Source organism: Camelus bactrianus, chromosome 10, assembly GCF_048773025.1.
Source record: "Camelus bactrianus isolate YW-2024 breed Bactrian camel chromosome 10, ASM4877302v1, whole genome shotgun sequence".
Classification (NCBI taxonomy): Eukaryota; Metazoa; Chordata; class Mammalia; order Artiodactyla; family Camelidae; genus Camelus; species Camelus bactrianus.
Window position 1 is genome coordinate 22,177,580 of NC_133548.1, and position 19,891 is coordinate 22,197,470.

Consider the following 19,891-nt stretch of genomic DNA (forward strand, 5'->3'; position numbering starts at 1 on the left):
GGATTATTTCCCTGGGAACCTGCATTTTAATAAGCATCTCCCAGCTGATCTTTACATATACTTAAGGTAGGAGTCCCAAGCAAAGATCCATGGAGTAGAATCTAAAAATTTAAAATTAAAAAGAAGTTTCTGATATTTTATCTTTGTCAAAGCACATTAACACCTTTGCCTGAAGGTTATGTGTAGACATACTATTTAGTCCATCCACCAGAGGCCAGTGTAGGATTACTCCCTGCATTGTATAGTCTTACACTGTACAATACACACTGCACACAGATGCTACACAATACCTACCACACATAGTTGGTTTTAATGACATCAAGGATTAGAGTATGGATGACTAACACTGTGGACAGTATTTTACATTTTTTATATTGTATAATCAAGATTTCTTTAATATTTAACCTTGATGTTCCTCTTTTAAATCATAAATAGTCCCCATAGTCATAAAACATCGCACTTGAGTAAATCTTTAAAACCTACCAAGTACCTTCATGTATATTTTATCTGATTCTCACCATAACCATATAAGACACACCAAGCAGACAGAAGTACCTCTGATTTACAGATTCAGAGAAAGTCAGTGGCAGGTCTGCAGTCTCAAAGAATTAATAAATGCCTGGACCAGGTCTTCTGACTTCAAGGCTAGAACAGCATTGTTTCCATCACACTGGCCCTGCCCACAACAACATAAGAAATCTAAGGGCAATATGCCAAATTCTTCATAAAACTAAATCCCACCAACCTAAGTAACTTCTCTGCGCCCTCAGATCATGCCTGGCTGCCTGCTACACAAGGACGTATCTACTTAAGACAACGTCTTTTGCCCACATAGGTTGGAGAAAGTTGGAGTCTTTTTTTTTTTTCTTCCCCCTTTATAAATAAATGCTTCTTAGGAGTTTTCAAACTTTATGAGACAGAATAACCTCTTCTGCACAAATTTGTAATAATATAGGACTCGGACTTTGGCGTCTGAGAGCAATGCAAGAACAGACTTAAATTATACATGTCTTTCACACGCCCTCCATTTTTCCAGAGTACTTCTACGACACCCTTTGAATAGAAAACAAGCTTTGAAGTAAAACAAGAAAAAGTCTAAAAATTCACTTTTCTAATCATTCTTACTGCTCTTTTCTTAACTCATGTAGTGTTTATTCAGTCTAAAATTGAGACCCCCCCAAGACCAAAGGCGCTGTTCTGGATACTGTTTTATCAGCACTGTGTAAAGGGTACTTAGCACAGCCTTCCTGACAACCTGTAACTGTACGATGAACAAGCACAGAGACCGCTCTGTGCCTTCACACGTCTGGAGCGTGTGGGACACCCAGCACGCAGAAATAAACAAGAACAACACATCGTTCATTGTGCATTCCCAGATTCTAGTTCAATGCCTGAATTACAGCAGGAACGACCTCAACGTGAGCAAGAAGAACTGGATTGACACTACAATACCCAGGACTAGATGACTGGCTACAAGTCACACGAAGCATAATTTGGAGAAGGTGGAAAACAAGAGAAAGTGGTACTTGATTCATAGTCCCTTTTTTAAAACAAGCGATTCGCACACTACAAACACTACCGCAACAGCAGGCTAAGTCTGGAAAGCATGTGAACATGGAATAATGGTCCTCGCTGTGCTTGAGGGGCTGCGAGAAGAGTGAGCCACCTGGAGTCACGTCACTCCATCCCACCTGGAACGAAGCCAGATAGGAAGGAAAACACACACACACAAATCTCATACTAGACAGACTGTGGTTTGATTTTCATACAAGGAAGATACAAGTTTGGTTAACATAGTTTCCTGTTTGTATCCCTTTGGGTTTAGCTGACCATTTCAAAGAAAATATTATTGTTCCATGGCTGAAAGAACATTTTGCTAAAACCATCCAGATGTGAATACGTGCCCATTCACTGAATCAGAGGACACAGTTTTATGACCACCTAAGTCTAGTAATTAACTCTTTCCATTAAGTATAACAACACATTGACAACAACGAGTATAAATAATGTCACACGTTAAAGAGGAATGCATACAAAACAAATGTGCATGCTCTTCATATTGTTTAAATTGGCTACTTAAAGGTTGATAGTGATCAACCTGAAAGTTTCTTTGGCTATGAGTAATTCTTTGCTGGGGTTTTGTAAAAGTTCAAAATTCCATTTGCCAAAGAAAGTTCACCTCTCTAATTTATATATACATATAAAATATACTATATAACAAATATGTGTGTGTTGAGAAGCTATAAAGAGAGAAATAAAATGATTCATTTATTTGGACATAAACCTAATTTAAAAACTTCTCATAATATCTTACTTTACTGAGAAAACATACTAGAAAAATATTTATTGTAACAAAATACTAAGCATTAAAAACTGTGGAAAATTAATTTAATGATTATAATTCAAAATGTTGTAAATACTTAAATACATTTTCTTTCCTTATCCAATTACACCTAAAACACAGCAGACACAGAAAACAAATGACTCTTTATGGCCCAGATATTCATGAGTAGAATAAATACGAATTGTAACAACTGCAGCTAAAGATTTATGCTAGCACATCTAAAACAAAATGGCTCGATCAGCTCAAAAATCCATCATAATTTGAGGAGGGGGAATTCCTTCTGCAACTGAACCAGCGGTTTTCTGTGTTTCATAATTTGTCAATGTGTCCCCTAAGTGCAGTGATTTAGTGATGACAAAAGAAATAGAGAAACAAATGAAAATGGCTTAATTACAGTTTGCAGATGTTCCCCCAAAGAGAAAGAACAGGTTAAACCACTGAGGCTGATTCTTCCATAGAACTCTGCTATAAATTAGTTCACTTCATTCAATACTTTTTTCCCTCCCTCAGTGTTCTATGTGATATTTGATGTTATGTAGTGATAAAGAAGTCACATTTAGATAGCTACTAAATTTATGATCAGTATAAAACTGTGAACTTTTTTCCTTCTCCTTTTATTCTTTTTAGCAATACGCCCCCCAATCAATCAATCAATCAATCAATATTACTGCTTCTTTATTCTCTCTCTTGGGATGTCAGATTAATTAAGTGGGGCTTTTCTTCATCGCCTAGTTACTTTTATTAGCAAGTCCTCATATGACGCCTTCTACAAATTTCTCTTGAAGTTAACATCCCAGGGGCCTACGTCTTAAGTTAAAGCAAGTTTACTGCTACTTGCTGTGTTATTTTCAATAGTGCACTTTACTGTTAAACTCACATTTGCAAAAGTGCTTCCCGAGTTGCCTTTTTTTTCTTAATGGGGGTAACGTAAAAAAGGAAACAGAAAGAAGCTGCAAATGGCGTGTGAACTAAAAACACCACTCAATATTCAGTAGGGAATTAAATGACTGATAACAACAACGCAGAAAATGCAGCTTAAGTGCCACCTGGAAGCACAGAGCTGGTCAGTTCGTTTCCAACTTCCGCGGGCGGGCAATCTGCCAGTTGCAAGGGTATCAAAACAATGCTAGCCTGCTGGTCTCCATCTAACACTCAACAAAAAACAACTGCAAAAGGCCACACAGCAAGGATTCTTTTTTGCTGTTGTGTTTTCTGTTATGAGAGAAGGCTGTCTTTATGCTCGACTGAAATTCCTTTCCTGCTCTGAAATTGGTAAGAAGGCCAGCTGCTTTCTATATTTTTCTCTGCGGTATTTTTCTAAAGATTTTTAAATTCCTTCCTCAGATGGGGAAAAAACTCTTTGTCCCCCGTGCAAGTTTAAAGATGCATTCTAACATTCACATTTAAGATAGCTTTGGGGACCAAAATGATATGTCAACTTCCGAAGCGTGTTGTTTTATGTGCTGTCACTGGTTTCACTTTTAATTATATATTTTAGAAGTTGTCATGTGTGAGTGGTGTTATTCCTTTGGCTGAACTGACAACTCAAAATTTATCAGTCCAGAAGTGTAAACCAAATCCCAACCCAAGATTCTAAGCTCTTCACAGAACATACGCTCAATAAGGAAAAAAACAAAAGGCTCCTCAAACGAGAGATCTGAACAAGTCACTCGGCCTCGGTGGGCCTCTCCCAGGCAAGAGACTTGTGACTCATCTTTCTCCCTAATCCTCTGCCAGTCACCTGTTACCAAGTGCTGTCAATCCCTCACTTACACTGCAGTGTCCCATTGGCCCTGTTTCTTTTCCACTTGTTCCTCCACTGCCCCACTGGAGACCATACCACCATATATGTATTTCTGCCTGGCCTCCCAGCCAGTCTCCCTGACTCTAGTTGCTTCTCTTCTTCTTCGCCTCTACCTTTCAAAATCACTTGCAGTGTGTGTGCGTGTGTGTGTGTGTGTGTGTGTGTGTGTGCACATGCGTGCATGTGCTGAAATTCTACTGTGGCTCCCAATTAGCTAGTATATCAAGTCCAAACTTGGGGCATCACGTGGGCTCTTCTTGCTGTGCTTATCCACTAAACATGGATTCCTCTTTGGGGTTGGTCTCTATTTCTGCTGGTCTGTGTGCTCTTATCTTCTCTTTGTTTCATTTATTCAACAAATATGTGTTAACCGTCTACTTAGTCTACATTACCAGGCATTGCTTTAGACACTAGAATAACAATGGTGGAAAAAACCCACAAACCCACAAGCCACCAGCCTTCATGCAGCTCACAGTCTGGAGAAGGCAGAAGAACTACATTTGGAGGTGGCACACCCATTCCTAAGGCTTGTATTATCCATGTGCCAGTGACTCCCAGATCTCCAGACCTGCCCGATGCTGTAAGGAAGGCAGAAAAGCAAAATGGTTCAGGGTGTGGGATTTGCAGTCATGGTGACTAGGCCCACAATCCAGTTCTGTCACTAAGTAGTTACATGACCTTGGGCAAGTCTGTTAGGGCTGCCATAACAAAACGCCACAAGCTGAGTGGCTGCAACAACACAGATTTATTTTCTCACACTCCTGGAAGCTAGAAGTCAGGGATGAAGCAAGGTGTTGGCAGGTTTGGTTTCTCCTGAGACCTCTTCCCTCTGGCTGCCTTCTTGCCATGGCCTCCGTGGTCTTTCCTCTGTGTGCGTGTATCCCCCGTGTGTCTCTTTCTTCTCATGAGGACACCAGTCACACTGAGTTAGGACCCCACCCTCATGACCTCATTTAATCTTCATTACCTCCCAAAAGGCCCTGACTCCAAATACAGTTGCTTTGTGGGTTGGGGCCACAACAGATAAATTCTGAAGGGACACAATTTAGTCCATAATAGCAAGTTATTTAAACTTAAGCCTTGGTTTCCTCATCTGTAAGTTGAGAATAATAAATATAAAAATTAAAATGTAAAAAAGGAATTCACTAGGTTATCATAAAGATTAATTAAGATGATCCAGGTAAAGTGCTAAACATAATACCTATTACTTAATAAATGTTAGCTGCTTATCAATGAGGAGATCAAACTCTCTCACGATTATTAAGATTATTAAAACCTAAGAAAAACTGAAACCTCTTTAGAGGTTTCGAAACTAAGACTTTGGGACAAAGACCAGACCACCACCAGATCATTAAGTCACAGGCATGGCCATTTGTCCAGAACATTCAGATATACAATGTTCTACCTAAGGGGGGATTTAATTCTAATATTAACAAGTATGAAGGGAGAAAGGGAGGTTGAATTGACAGGAACTGTTTTTTCAAAGGTATGTTGAAAGAATAAAATGCTAAAAGCACAACGTATTGCAAGTGAAATGAGAATGGCATAAAGAAAACGAGGAGCGAAATTACAGATCAAAATCAGAAACAAAATCTTTGATCCAGACACACGAAAATAGGCCAAGGCAGACAACAAGCATGGCAGGGAAGAAAGAGAGCTGTTGTTACTGGTGGTACAGACGCGGGCAGAGTCCCTTGGGAAACTGGATCCCAGGTATTTTAAGAACAAAACGAGAGAATGAAAAACAAAGCCTTATTTAAGAGTTAATCATGAAATTACAGTAGCTTCAGTTCAATTTCCAAACTATTTTAAGCAGAAGTTAGGCAGCCTTAATGGAAATTAATCATTTAGCCTAAAGCACAAAATCAGAACAATAATGGTGGGGGGGGGGAAGTATGTGAGAGAGAGACTAGAGTACTTGAGAACATAAACCATATCTTAATTATTCTTGAACCCTCAGCATCTAAAACAAGAAAGTCTGACCATAACAAGACACTCAGTGAATTACTGAATGAATAAATGAATGAACGCATTCACAGAAAACCAGATAGACGTATTTACATCTGTGCTTTTGTAACCTAAAAAAAAAGACAGAAATATGAGACACGAAGGAAGAGGCATTTACTTCCTTTAGGCAGATATTCTAAAAAGGCCTATAAATTAATCATATTCACAAAGAAACTGAAATACCAAAGATTGAAAGTCAGCCTCTTATCTTTACCCACAATAATGTCAAAAATACAATAATGTCTTCACCAATAATGAATAAAACCAAAATCTGCATGCTGATTTTCTAATACAAGTCTTACAACTTGGTCTTAATTTTCTTGAATGAAGATACTATTGAGAATTCAATTATAACTGTCTGTTTAAAACTAATAATTAATATGCTCTTTAAACATTTTGATGAAACATTGGATTTATCATCAAATATACACCGTGATTTTAAAAACCAAAGCTACTTAAAAAAAACAACTGCAAAACACGTTCAACACAAAGGTACTGAAGTGAGAATTATGCTACAATATTAAGTTTCCAACTGGTTTCTAAGAGTCTGAAGCAGTAATGTGAATTTCTTCAATAAGGCTATAGTTTAATTTTTTCCAGGGAAATATTTTTAATAGGATTACTGACCCTTTTAATGCTCTTGGAAAGAAAATGAATCCCATAAGCATTCTGGCAGGTAACTAATATAAAAATAAATAGAACAGTCAATCAGTGGAAATGGAAATGTACTTGAGAAACTAAACTTTCTAAAACAACGTACATAAGTATATGTGGTGATAACCACCTTAACAGAGAAAAGATTCCACTTCATATCAGCAAGACAACCAAACACACTATGAAATGAAGGGCTGGAAAGGAGAAAACTAAGAAATGGCTTTCACATCTTCCTTAAAACAGAATTAACCACATTCACTTTGATTGATTCTGTCAACTATCATTAGACTCTTAGGCTGACCCTAAGTCCTGCTTGGATTCTCAGAAGGCATTTAAATGTTTCAGGGGGGCAAAAAGGACACATACTGATTTAAGACATATTTTTGCACTCGCAACTCTTTGTGCTTTAGGAGGAATTTTTTCAGGTCATTAGTTTATAATGTGAACTGGCGCCTAGGGATATTTTGAAAGGAAAAAAAAACAGTGTGCTTGGAGATGCAGTTTATGTGACTTGCGTCATCATTTATTTCAGCTCAATTTGGGGCCCAAAACTGACCTCAAAATGAAGTCATCACATCTGCAACAGTTTCTTTATTGGCATGCAACGATCATACAGAAATCTGAAAACAGTACAGACTCCCTATCCCAAAAACAAAAACAGAGAAATAACCTCCTTAAAATACCCAAGCCCCTGCGAGAAGTTCTTACTCTTTCAGAGTACAAAAATAAAGTCAGCCTTGAAAATAATATCCAAAATAATCTGAGCTATCAAAATGCCCTGGGCATACCAAAATGCATTAATTCCGCTGGTTTTACCCTTATTTCCACACCCTACGGCAGCCATTCATACCATCATGTTTGGGTCCAGAAAACAAGGAACTAAATCATTAGGCTCAGAGAAAGCAAACATCTTCCTAAACTCAGGATCACAGACCAAAAGATGATTTGGCCATTATCAAAATTAATTTGATCCATGTATCATACCAGAATAGATCATTCACAGCCCCAGATTAACTAGATACTTCCTAAATTCTCTATTTCCCTTAAGTGCAAACAAAACACATAACAATATCCCCACTACCCTGCACAATAAAAGAAACAGGTTAGAATCACTACCCTTCAGTATAACTGCCCTTCTTTTGTATTTGTTAAGGACATGTGAACTAGGGCTTCAAATCATGAAGTCGAGTATCCTGAGATTGTCATGACCTCAAAGATTATGAAACTCCCTGTTCCCAATCTTGGGTACACATTAGAATCACCAGAGGAAGTTTTATAAAATCCCAATTCCCAGGCCCCAGTTGGGCCCTGGTCTTAAGATGCTCTGAAAGCTTCTCAGCTGAGTCCAGTGTGCAGCCAGATCAACAGTCTCCCAAATGTGGATCAATGACCCAGAAAGGACTAAGGTTGAGAGCAAGACAGTGGCAATCTGAAGCACAACTCAGTGCCTCCAGGAGCCACTTAAGTGAAGGAAGCAGGCAAGGTACACACATGTTTTTAGAGTGTGGCAGAGACAGAGAGTGTGTCAAATTAGGGAGGTCACAGGGCAAGGGCTCCTAGCTCTAGCTGATACTGACAGCAGGGAAATAAGAGGCAACAGATCTGCTCACTTAATTAGGAAAAAAAAAAACCCCACAAATCAAGATTTTTATGTAATATATCCCAACTTTTAAATGCTGGCTCAATAAAACAACAATACTGTATGAATTCTTCGATCAGCTCTAGTAGTTTGTGTGTGGACCTTTTAGGGTTTTCTATATATAGTATCATGTCATCTGCATAGAGTGACACTTTTACCTCTTCTTTCCCAATTTGGATCCCTTTTATTTCTCTCTCTTGCCTGATTGCTGTGGCTAGGACTTTCAAGACGATGTTGAATAGGAGTGGTAATAGTGGGCAGCCTTGTCTTGTCCCAGATTTTTGTGGGAAGCTTTTGAGTTTTTCACTGTTGAGTACTATGTAGGTTTGCCATATACAGCTTTTATTATGTTGAGATATGTTCCCTCTATACCCACTTTGGTGAGAGTTTTTATCATAAATGGGTGTTGAATTTTATCAATGCTTTTTCTGCATCTATTGAGATGATCATGTGGTTTTTGTCCTTTCTCTTGTTGATGTGATGTATTATATTGATTGATTTGTGTCTGTTGAACCACCCTTGTGTCCCTGGGATGAACCCCACTTGATCATGATGTATAATCTTTTTTATGTGCTGTTGGATTATATTTGCTTGTATTTTGGTGAGGATTTTTGCATCTATGTTCATCAGTGATATTGGCAACCAAACACATTACGAAACACACAACACAGGTTTGAGCTTTATGCTAAGAGTTTTACATGGATTATGTCAATTAACCCTCATCAACCTTTAAGACACTATTATTATTACCCATTTACTCAATGACCACAGCCCACACCAGAAAGTGGCAATGCCAGAATCCAAATGTGTATATGTGAATCCCTACCCTGTACTAGGTTATATTTCTTAAACGTTTTAAATATGTTTTGAAAAATCTCCACTCTCTGCACTTGTGTTTCTTCAAAAATACAATGACGGGACTGTACTAAATGATTTCTCACATCCTTTTTAGTTTTCAAATTCAGTGGCTCTGTCTCCGTAATACAGCTGTTGGTTGGATAAAAATGTTGGTGTTTACGTGCATCAGCTGCGAATGCCCTGGTGAGAATTACCTGATCAAACAAATGGAATGAACGGATGCTTATAAAATAGTCTTTCTGAAAAGACAGCAAAGACATAAAGTTATAACAAAATTCTTGATCTCTACCACTACAGAAAGTTTATTCTCCATTTTACCTTTTGAAAGATGAGGGAAAGTGCTCAGAAATTCTTCATATGTTTGTTCATGACAGTTAACAAATTTGTCCATGGCTTCTTCAATTAACCGATCTTCATCCATCATCTCCAATTCTGGTATCTGCACAGGCATTCCTATTCACAAGGCCACTTCATCTATGAGACAAAGAAAAACATGGGCTCCAGAGAGCTGTGCAGTACCAACCTCTCTTGAAAATACCCTAGAAGGGTAGGTGGAAGGATTCCAAAACCCCAAAAGGACAGATCAAGACAGTTACTAGAGCAATAAGCCCTAGTTCAAGAGACCAGACTTTTATTCATACCTCAACTGCTGAATTGTTAACTCTCACTTCATTTTTGCTTCAGTTTCCTTATTACCATCTTCTTAATTCACAGGAATTTTATCACAGTTACACAATTAGAAATTCAAAATCTTTCAAGGTGAGGTGAACTTCAAAGAGTAAATCAACCAACCACACACATCCAAAGACGACAACTTATTTGGCACTTACTGGGTACCAGGTACTATTCTGAGCACTTTAATGTTAATTTCACAACAATTCTAGCCCAGATCACAGAATAGGTAGAAGTGCTGTTTCTAGACATCTGATCCTAGAACCCATGCCCTTAAGCACCTCACTGTTTCTCTATACATTGCATGACACACCCCTCCTTCCACACTGTTGTAGACTTGTGTGTGCTTCAACACACCCAGGGTCTGGGAACTCTGGAAGAAGCCTTTGGAGCCTTTGTTAAAGCCTCCTCCTAAAATTGGGTCTAAATCCATTTCCCTGTACCCTATCCCAACTGGTCCCTGAGCCTCGAGATGGGACTGAATAATTTTGATCTTTTCTATACATCATATCCTTCCAACTATTTGAACAAGCCTATTCTGTCCTTTCTCAATCTTCTCACTTCATTCACTTTAACAAAATTCCTTTTCAAAACCCAGCTCAGAATTCAGTTTCTCTCTGAAGGCTTTAGTTTTCCATCTCCCATCACCCCAGAAAAAGCAAATCATAGTTTCTCTCTGCTGCCCCTCTATCCTGTGTCTACTGTTCCGCTTATTATGTGGGGTTGGAAATGGCTGTGTACACTTCTGTGTCCTCTATTAGACTCAAAGCCTGAGAAAGGCAGTCTCCATACCTTTTTGTAGCTTAGGGTGTGGCACAGAGCTGGCTGTCCATCAGTTGTAAGCTAAAATTACTCATTTGAGCAGGTACTGTATTCAAATATTGCTGGAAGTTGGCAAAACACTCACCTAAACCTGCCCAACCCCTGTACCTGTACCTAATATGACATGGCTTCAAATCTTTTCACCCTCCTGATCCATCTACCTGGAAGCAACTTCACACTGCCTGCATCCCTTTAAAATATGCCATCCGGAAATGAAGACAAGACTCCAGAGAAGGTCTGGATACAATGAGACTTGACTAACTCACATTCTAAATATTGCACTCTTGCACTATGTGATCATATTCACATAGTGGCCCATTCACACTGTCAGTCCATTGAATACTCCACTAACTAAATGCTGGTCAGCTAAGACACAGTGCTTCAATCCTTGCACAGTTTGAACTTTGCTTTTAGTTGTGATATTTCATCTTGTTAAATTCCATTCATTCTGTGTGAAATATGATTCTTACATAGCTTTCAGAAAAATGACTATCTACAGAAAGCTGGAGAATAATTACAGCCTAAGTGGCCAGTGTAATTCATGGGGGATAATAGAAAGGAGGGTTTCTCCAATACCGTACAGCAAGAAGAGAAAGCACCATGGTTCTTCTGTATTTCCAAAATAAGAGTGAAAATCTGGTATCCGTTATTAACTTTATTTATTTGGTATTTACCAAAAAGCTCAGGAAAAGTAATGTATTCATAAGATGATACCCAAATTCATTTAGTGGCAATACCTGACCTGAATTAACATGAAAGTATTTATGGCTTTCATTTATTCGGTATGAATAGTGTAACTACGCATATGTTTCCCTGAAAAAAAAATGGGTGTGTTTTGAGGTGCTTTCCCAGACCCCACTGGAGATTTCCTGTAACATGTGGCATTTGCCCTGATTACGTTTATAAACTCCAAAAAATTCTGAAATCTGATACACATCTGACCCCAACGGTTTTAAATAGGAACTGTGAAGCTACAAGTACCTCCTAAGATTGTTATGAGGATTAAATGAGTACATATGGGGCCTCAAGAACTGCTGATGGTGGTTGGTGGTCATGAGGATGAGGATGAGGACAAGGATGGATCAGTCTTAGTGCTCTGTCTTTTGTCTACACAAAGACCTGTTTTGACTGTGACCCCTTTGACTCTGAAGGTACCAACGTTACCTACAGATCAATCAAGAGAATTCATGATGCATCACAACCTTAGATAATACATGATGTTGTAAAAGTCCAAGTGAAATAAAAAGCGCAGCTATGCACCTACTCAAAATGAAAGAAAATGTTTCAAGCTACTGGTACCTGAAAATTAGACATAGGAAAAGGCACCAGGTACAGTTTATGCAAATTTACCTGTAACACTGCCAGGCTTCAGCAATCCAAAGTTTAATATATTACGCCTGGAGTTGCTAGATCATAAATAAGGATAAATTCAAAGGTGGCTATTATTTCACCATCAGTAGGACATGTTCTTAATTACAAGAATGTCAAATCAATCTGCTTTTCCAGAGGTACCCCAACTAAATTCCAACACTGTATTATAGCAGTCTCTTCCTCAAACCATCTCAGGTAATCTACTTCAGTAAGCAAATACCAAACAGAAGCTGCCAGGTTGTATTTTATATTGCTGTAAATGTCTTCTCATGAATGCTTTAACAGCGATAATAGAAATTCCTTGAAACTTTCTTTGCAGTTCTCAGACTGGTAACATTTTGAGTATTTAGCCTTAACACATCTCAGTTTTACTAAAGGGAAATAATTAATAGGCTGTGCACAGCACAAACTCAAAATCTTTCAATGCCTTTCATTTTATTCACATGGTTATCAAAATACAGAAGGGGTTACGTTTTTTACTGACTTTTTAAAAGACTTTTGGAGAATCCAGTTTTACAAACTGTCATTTAAGAGTTTAACAAATATCCACCTTCAAATTTAGAACTTTCCTTATCAGCAAAAATACAAATAACCTCACATTCAAAGTCCCCAGAGACTGACAGGGCAGATAATCATTTACCAGTCAAGTGGTTTATGCAAATCCTAGTGGTTTTCTAGAAGGAAGCAATGCTTTTTCAGTTACCATTCACAGTAGTTTGTGTTTTTATCATGAAGTATTTTTCCAAAAGAGAAAAAGGAAGAGAGAGAGAGAGAAACTTGCCTGGATAACAGGATTCTTTTTTTTTTTTTTTTTTTGGTTTAGTTCTTGTGTTAAGGCTTAATGCTCCACATAAAAGAGCCAGAATATATTGTGCTGATAAGTAAGTGTGTATAAATATCTACTGGTAGATCATAAGTAACACTTTCACAATCACAGTCTCCAGTAGGAAACACTGGGAGGATGTATTGCCCTGCTTGGACCATAAACTTCACAGGAAGACCACAGGCTTGGTTAGGAACAGGGTTCTCTTCTTACCAGGTCACTGAGAGCAAGAAAATCACATAACCTCCCTGAAGTCCCATTCTCTACTATCAAATAATGAATAACTAACAACTGCCCAAGCCAGTTAGTGTCATGTACCCTCTGAAAGGATATATAACCAAACGAGGCCAGAACCAAATCCAAGTTCAGCTGCTTACCACTCAAAAGGCCAATACTAGAGAGGCAAGTGTTGGTAGAAAAGGGAAAGTTGCTTTATTCAGGAGGCCAGCAACCTGGGAAGATGGTGGACTAATGTCCTAAGACCATCTTCAAGTCACTGCTTAGGAGACAAAGGTTTTAAAGGGGAGTTTCGGGGGTGTACAGGTAGGGGCCCACGTGCAGAACAGCGCAATCAGCTCTGATAAGCGTCTCGAAGCTGGCCATGTGGTGGTGTAGGTAATCTTCAATTCAGGGTCGTTCCGTTACCGTGTCCTTGAGGTTAGTTTCTGGGATTCTTAAGCAAGCAAGGTTAGCTCTCTCCTAGTCAACTAGTCATTATTGAAATAGCTCTAAGACATGCCAGGGTTAGCAGGAAAGGAAAATGCATGTAAGTTTGAAAATCTGTGCTGCTCAAGATGGAGCAGCTTACGCTACGGCTATAACCCCCCACTGTCAATCCTTCTATGGAAAAGGGGCAAATGTTTGTCTTTTGTAATTTTTTTTCTAGGAGCAGGCAAAAGCAATGGATGAGACATTTTATTATTTACTTAGAGCCTTCATGATGGTTTAGGAGTTTCAGTTTTTAACTGACCCTTCCCATGTCATCAGTCTCAGATCCGCTTGGGGCCAGCTGGTTGAAGCCACAGGACATTATCTCGACAGATTGGGGTCATAAAGCAACACACCAGTTCAAGCTAACAGTCATGGAAAAGATTATGTCAGGTTTGTTTTTCCTTTGTTTCTGAGTTCCCTCACTTCCTTAGTTAGATGCTTAAATATGCTCTTTGGAACTAAGGGAAGGTCTCGGAGACTAAAGCCTTTTTACAGAGAAGAGGCAGGTGGAGGACATGGCGGGGTAGGGGTGTGGGGGGTTTGTCCCGGAAGGCCCCACAGGGTCCTGCTCCGTTACAGACACCATCATGAAACATGATAGGTGGAATTACCACCACTGATTTAGCACGTCTTTGATGCTTTTGATGCTTATCTTCAGAGCCCTGCTTAATGTGACTTACCTGAACTGAACACAACTTTCAGAGACTCAGTGGTAACTCTTAAGACACAAGTCGCCCTGAGCTAGTCTCTTCTCAAAGTACACAACCTGCTTTTTAACAGCACAGAGGTGTATGTCTGCAAAAAAAAAAAGTTTTTTTTTAAACTGTGATGTTTACCACTGATACTTGAAAGTAATAAATAATAACATATTTTTAAAGAGTTTTGCAGGGTCTATCAAAGCTCACTTTCTCAAATTCTCATAGTTCTGCCCAATTAGAAGCTTCTGCTGTGGTGAAAGGTAAAATGGGATAGTTTAAAAATAATTCACCTCGCCTGAGGAATGAAACCATCAACCTTGGCACTTCACAGGCTAGGTTTCCTTTCTGTACTTTGGAAAATGGACAAATCTCAAAAGACCAAATTACATTGTAAAGGTACAGATTTATTTATATGATAGAAGAGACTCGACTTCTCGTGTCATGACTGAACAATGATTTTGCATCATATAATATTTTTATGTCATTTAGAAAATATTAAGAAGAGAGAAAGAAATCCAATGACAGAAACTGCCAGAGTCTCAGAGCTGAGAGAAATCTAAAGGTCATCTAATCCAACCATAGAAAACAAATGAATGAATCTGGGAAAGAAAGTTTCAATGAGGTTTTTGTCTACTGATGAGCAGTATCTTGTGGTTCCCATATCATAAAGAGTAATGAAATGCTCATACTTATGATTTTTAAGGCATACATGAAGTTATTAGGAATTTAGCAAAAAAGCAGCAATCTCACCCTGGTTGGGTGTATCTGTATCTTTGACTACAATTACATCCTGTACCCCAATAACATACAAAATACCTTGAGGCAGAGCATACAAACACACACACATACACAAACACACACACATACGCACCACTGTTTCAGACACCTACCAATACAAACAAGAAAACAAAGGAAAAGAGAAAGGCATAAATACAAAGCTTCTGAGGAAACACAAAAGGATCTAAATTCCTTTACCATTTTTCATCAGGATGAGATAAAAACAATTCTAGCATCAAAGAATATACTGCACTTCAAGTTATAAGCTTCTCCCAACAAGCCTTTTCTAACACTTAAAAGGCATGGGATTCTCCATTATCACCAAAAAAGTTGACAGCACAAGCATCTAGACTTCTATATAACTCTCCCAGGTACGCCCTCTGCAGAGAGTAGTAAAGGAAGCATTTGCTGGGCGGGAGGAGGCGCAGGGATGACTCCTGACTACAAAGTTTTGGAAGAGAGAAGTTATATACTGTCATCTGTGCAGAGGCCTTGGAAGCAGGCAAGTTTGTTATACCTTTTCCTTGATAAAAATCTCACCTTAAAGAAAAGAGAAAGAGAAGATACCCACACCCACAGTAACAAACCACATCTAATAAAAAAAAAAAAAAGTGGGTTCAGTCCATGCTTACTATGAACATAGATATCCCAAAGATTGCCATAACAGAAACAGAGCTAGTCTCTTCCCCAAAGAGGATTATAATCTATGTATTCTACACAAGACTCCACTTTTGCAACAGGAATGACTCTGATAACCTGTTTCATGATTATTTTTTAAAATTAGAACAACATGAAACTTAGTGAAATTATCTTAAAATGAAGGATGTACTAGGAATAAGAACATTAAAATCATATAAAGGCAAGACTGGATTTTATGAAGGAAGCAGGAAAAGTTTTTTAGGACATTAGACAAGGCAAAGAGTTATTAGACTTGATACTCAAAGCATGAGTTATAAAAGAAAAATTGATAAATAAGCCTCATCAAGATTTAAAACTTTGCTCTGTGAAACATCCTATTAAGATGATGAAAGAAAAATTGTATTTATAAATCAGATACCCAATAAAGGGCTAGCATATAGAATATATAAGGAATCCTCAAAACTCTAAGTTAAAGAAAAAGGTGCCATTCAAAAAAGATAAAAGACATTCACAGACATTTCACCAAAGAGGATATATAAATGGCAAACAATCACATGAAAAGACATTCAGCATCATGAGCCATCAGAGAAATGCAAATTAAAACCACACTGAGATACCACTACACACTTACCAGAATGGCTAAAATGAAAAATGCTGATAACACCAAATGCTGGCAAGCATACAGAGAAATTGGATCACTCATAATGGCGGTGGCAATGTAAAATGATACAGCCACTTGGAAAATAGTTTGGCAGTTACTTTCAAAATTAAAAATGGACTTACCATACACACTAACAATCGCACTATTGGGCATTTATCCCAGAGAATGAAGACTTACTTCTATGTAAGAACATGTACACCAATGTTTGTAGCAGCTTTATTTGTAATAGCCCAAAACTAGAAAATACTGAAATGTCCCTTCATGGCTAAACGGTTAAACAGCTGTACATCCATACCATGGAATTCATACTCAGCAATAAAAAGGAAGAAACTATTGATTCACGCAATAACTTGGATGAGCCATGAAGAAATTATACTAAGTGAAAAAAGCCAGTCTCAAAAGACTACATACATACTGCATGAGTCCATTTGTTTAACATGAACATAATTAGGAAGACGGAGAACAGATTAACGGTTGCTAGAGTCAGGGAAGGGGCAGGGGATGGGTGTAGTTATAAAGGGGTAACACGTCTTGTAATGGTGGTACAGCTGAGTGCTGTGATTGTGGCGGTGGTTATGCAAGGTTATACATGTGATACAGTTGAGCTACACACACACACACACACACACACACACACACACACACACACACACACACACACACAAATGAGTGTATATATAACTTGAGTATGTTCTGTGGATTGTACCAATATCAATTCCCCAGAATGTCCGTTATCCTACAGTCATACAAGATGTAAACGTTGCAAAAGGCTGGAGCAAAGTGGCATGGAATCTCCCTGGACATTTCTTTGCAACTTCATGAAAGTCTAGCCTGTGGATCTATATTTCAAAATTAAAAGTTTTAAAAGGAGGTGAAGGAGCAGGAGAAGAAAGGTAAGCCAGTTAAGGCAAAAGAAATTTAGGAACAGAAAATTATCACTACAAGTTTACCAAGAATGTTGGAGTTCGGGCGTGTTCATTGTTTTCCTGTTGCCAAAAGCTCTGGGGATGGGAATAGTACTAATCTATGAAATTAATGTTTAAGCAGAAACTTTCCTCTTGAAAAATCTGCTTCCCTTTCCTGCTCATCCATCCAAGCCACTGTAATGAGGTTTCTTAAGGCCATCATTCATTAAGCTTTGCATTTCATCAACAGACTGTATAAAATCAATTTTATTTCCTCAAAATATAGTCTTCCTCCAAGCTGTTTAATTCAATCCAGAAATGTCTACGTTGATGCACTAATGCAGGTCAACTGAGTATTAGACTGTTTTCAATTACAAGTTATTAATTCCATTAAACAGAAATGCAAACACTTAAGCATTCGAGCTTCCTATTGTTTTTTTTTAAAGCAAATTACCTGTGGATATGGAAGCTGAAGGATAAACCCATAAGACAAATTTCAAGAAAACAGGAAGATCACCTTTCCACTACCATCTTTATTTACTTTTTTGAAAACTGTAAGAGTTTGTGTAATCACAACTAAATACCCTTCCTTTACCCCCTAACAAAACTCCTACAAGCATATTAATTGACCTCTACACTAGTACATTTTATCGAGACAAACATACAATACACATATTTCAACCATATTCAAAATTGAGCTCCTATCCTCAGAAATGTGATTAACTACATCCATGAGTTATGGGCAGTAACAGTGAGTGTTTCAGTGAACATTTTTTTCAAGGTCCATGATAAAGCTGTGAATCCATAAGGTAGTAGAGTTTCTAAGTCAACTTTATAGCTCTATAATCATGTGATGAGATTTCAATCATAAAAGATTCATTAGCTCAACTGTAATCCCACTTTCACATGGGATGCCATGTCCCATCAATGCTCATTTTATCTGTGTTGCAGAACAACTGTGCCACAAAGGCATCCACCCTTAAACTTATCCCCTTCTTGAACCCTCCTACACTGCTGGTCGGAATGCAGTTTGGTGCAGCCACTGTGGAAAACAGTATGGAGATTCCTCAAAAGACTAGGAATAGACTTACCATATGACCCAGGAATCCCGCTCCTGGGCATATATCCAGAAGGAACCCTACTTCAAAATGACACCTGCACCCCAATGTTCATAGCAGCATTATTTACAATAGCCAAGACATGGAAAAGCCTAAATGTCCATCAATGGATAACTGGATAAAGAAGATGTGGTATAGTTATATGATGGAATACCATTCAGCCATAAAAACGGACAACATAACGCCATTTGCAGCAACATGGATATTCCTGGAGAATGTCATTCTAAGTGAAGTAAACCAGAAAGAGAAAGAAAAATACCATATGAGATCGCTCATATGTGGAAGCTAAAATCAAACAAATAAACAAAGCATAAATACAAAACAGAAATAGACTCACAGACATAGAATACAAACTTGTGGGTGCCAAGGGGGCGGGGGGTGGGAAGGGATAGACTGGGATTTCAAAATTGTAGAATAGATGAACAAGATTATACTGTATGCACAGGGAAATATATACAAGATCTTATGGTAGCTCACAGAGAAAAAAATGTGACAATGAATATATGTATGTTTATGTATAACTGAAAAATTGTGCTCTACACTGGAATTATGACACAACATTGTAAAATGATTATAAGTCAATTAAAAATGTTAAAAAAAATAAAGAATATACCAAACTAAAAAAAAAAACCAAAAAACAAAAAACAACTTATCCACTTATCCCCTTCTCTCCAGCATCCCAGACTGCTGACCATGTGCACAGGTCACGGTACTTTCACAATACCAGGAAGCCTACTTTAAAGCAACATCTGCACAGCTAGTTAGGAGCAGGTGTAAACCAACCAAACTAAATCAACCCTGCTTTTAGGAGTTCATTTGTAAATGTTTCGAAATGCCAGATCTTGCAAATAAAATCAACCTTTTCATCTGACACTCTCTTAAAAGAAGATTTTAAAGCTGGATTTCTCAACGATTTTTGATTCTAAATTCCAATGACTGTGGAATAATAAATGGCCTTTAAGAAGTAATATAGTGCTTCCCTAGCCTCCAATTTCTCAGCACTTTATTTGCAATTTTATCTCAATGTACACATTATTACACATATACCTAGATATAACCAATTTCTTTTTGCTAACATGGTTTCTATACTCAAATGTAGAAATTAAAAAATTAAACACAAATTCCTTTCTCTAAAAATAAAAATTTCAAGTGCATTTTCTTTCTAGTACGACACTGTAAAACAACTCTGAAACTCTTCTCCATTTTTTTTTTATAGCTAAGAGTCTACTTTAAATCAGAGAGGTCTGGTCAGGTGGCTGTATTTAATTAATTGCTTTAAATAAAAAGTGACAAGTCATTTGTCATGTTCCTCTCTTGCCAATCCATCATACTAACTGGAGATTGCTTCCTTCTATGTGCTTCTTTTCCTTCCTCTTTTCTCCTCACTA

At 38.0% G+C, this 19,891-nt stretch overlaps 1 protein-coding gene across 4 annotated transcripts in view; it reads right to left on the reverse strand.

Annotated features, from left to right (window-relative positions):
- The window catches only part of IFTAP (intraflagellar transport associated protein), a 63,223-nt gene that overhangs the window by 34,797 nt on the left and 8,535 nt on the right, over positions 1–19,891 (reverse strand). For 2 of the 4 annotated variants that reach the window (XM_074372162.1, XM_045523816.2), the window contains exons 2-3: positions 14,386–14,500; positions 9,625–9,780 (exon numbers count right to left, since the gene is read on the reverse strand). In XM_074372162.1, coding sequence (XP_074228263.1) covers positions 9,625–9,757 — 133 coding nt within the window. In that variant the 5' untranslated portion in view covers positions 9,758–9,780; positions 14,386–14,500. The remainder of the gene's footprint in view (positions 1–9,624; positions 9,781–14,385; positions 14,501–19,891) is intronic. The other 2 variants (XM_010964660.3, XM_010964659.3) reach the window with 1 other exon arrangement.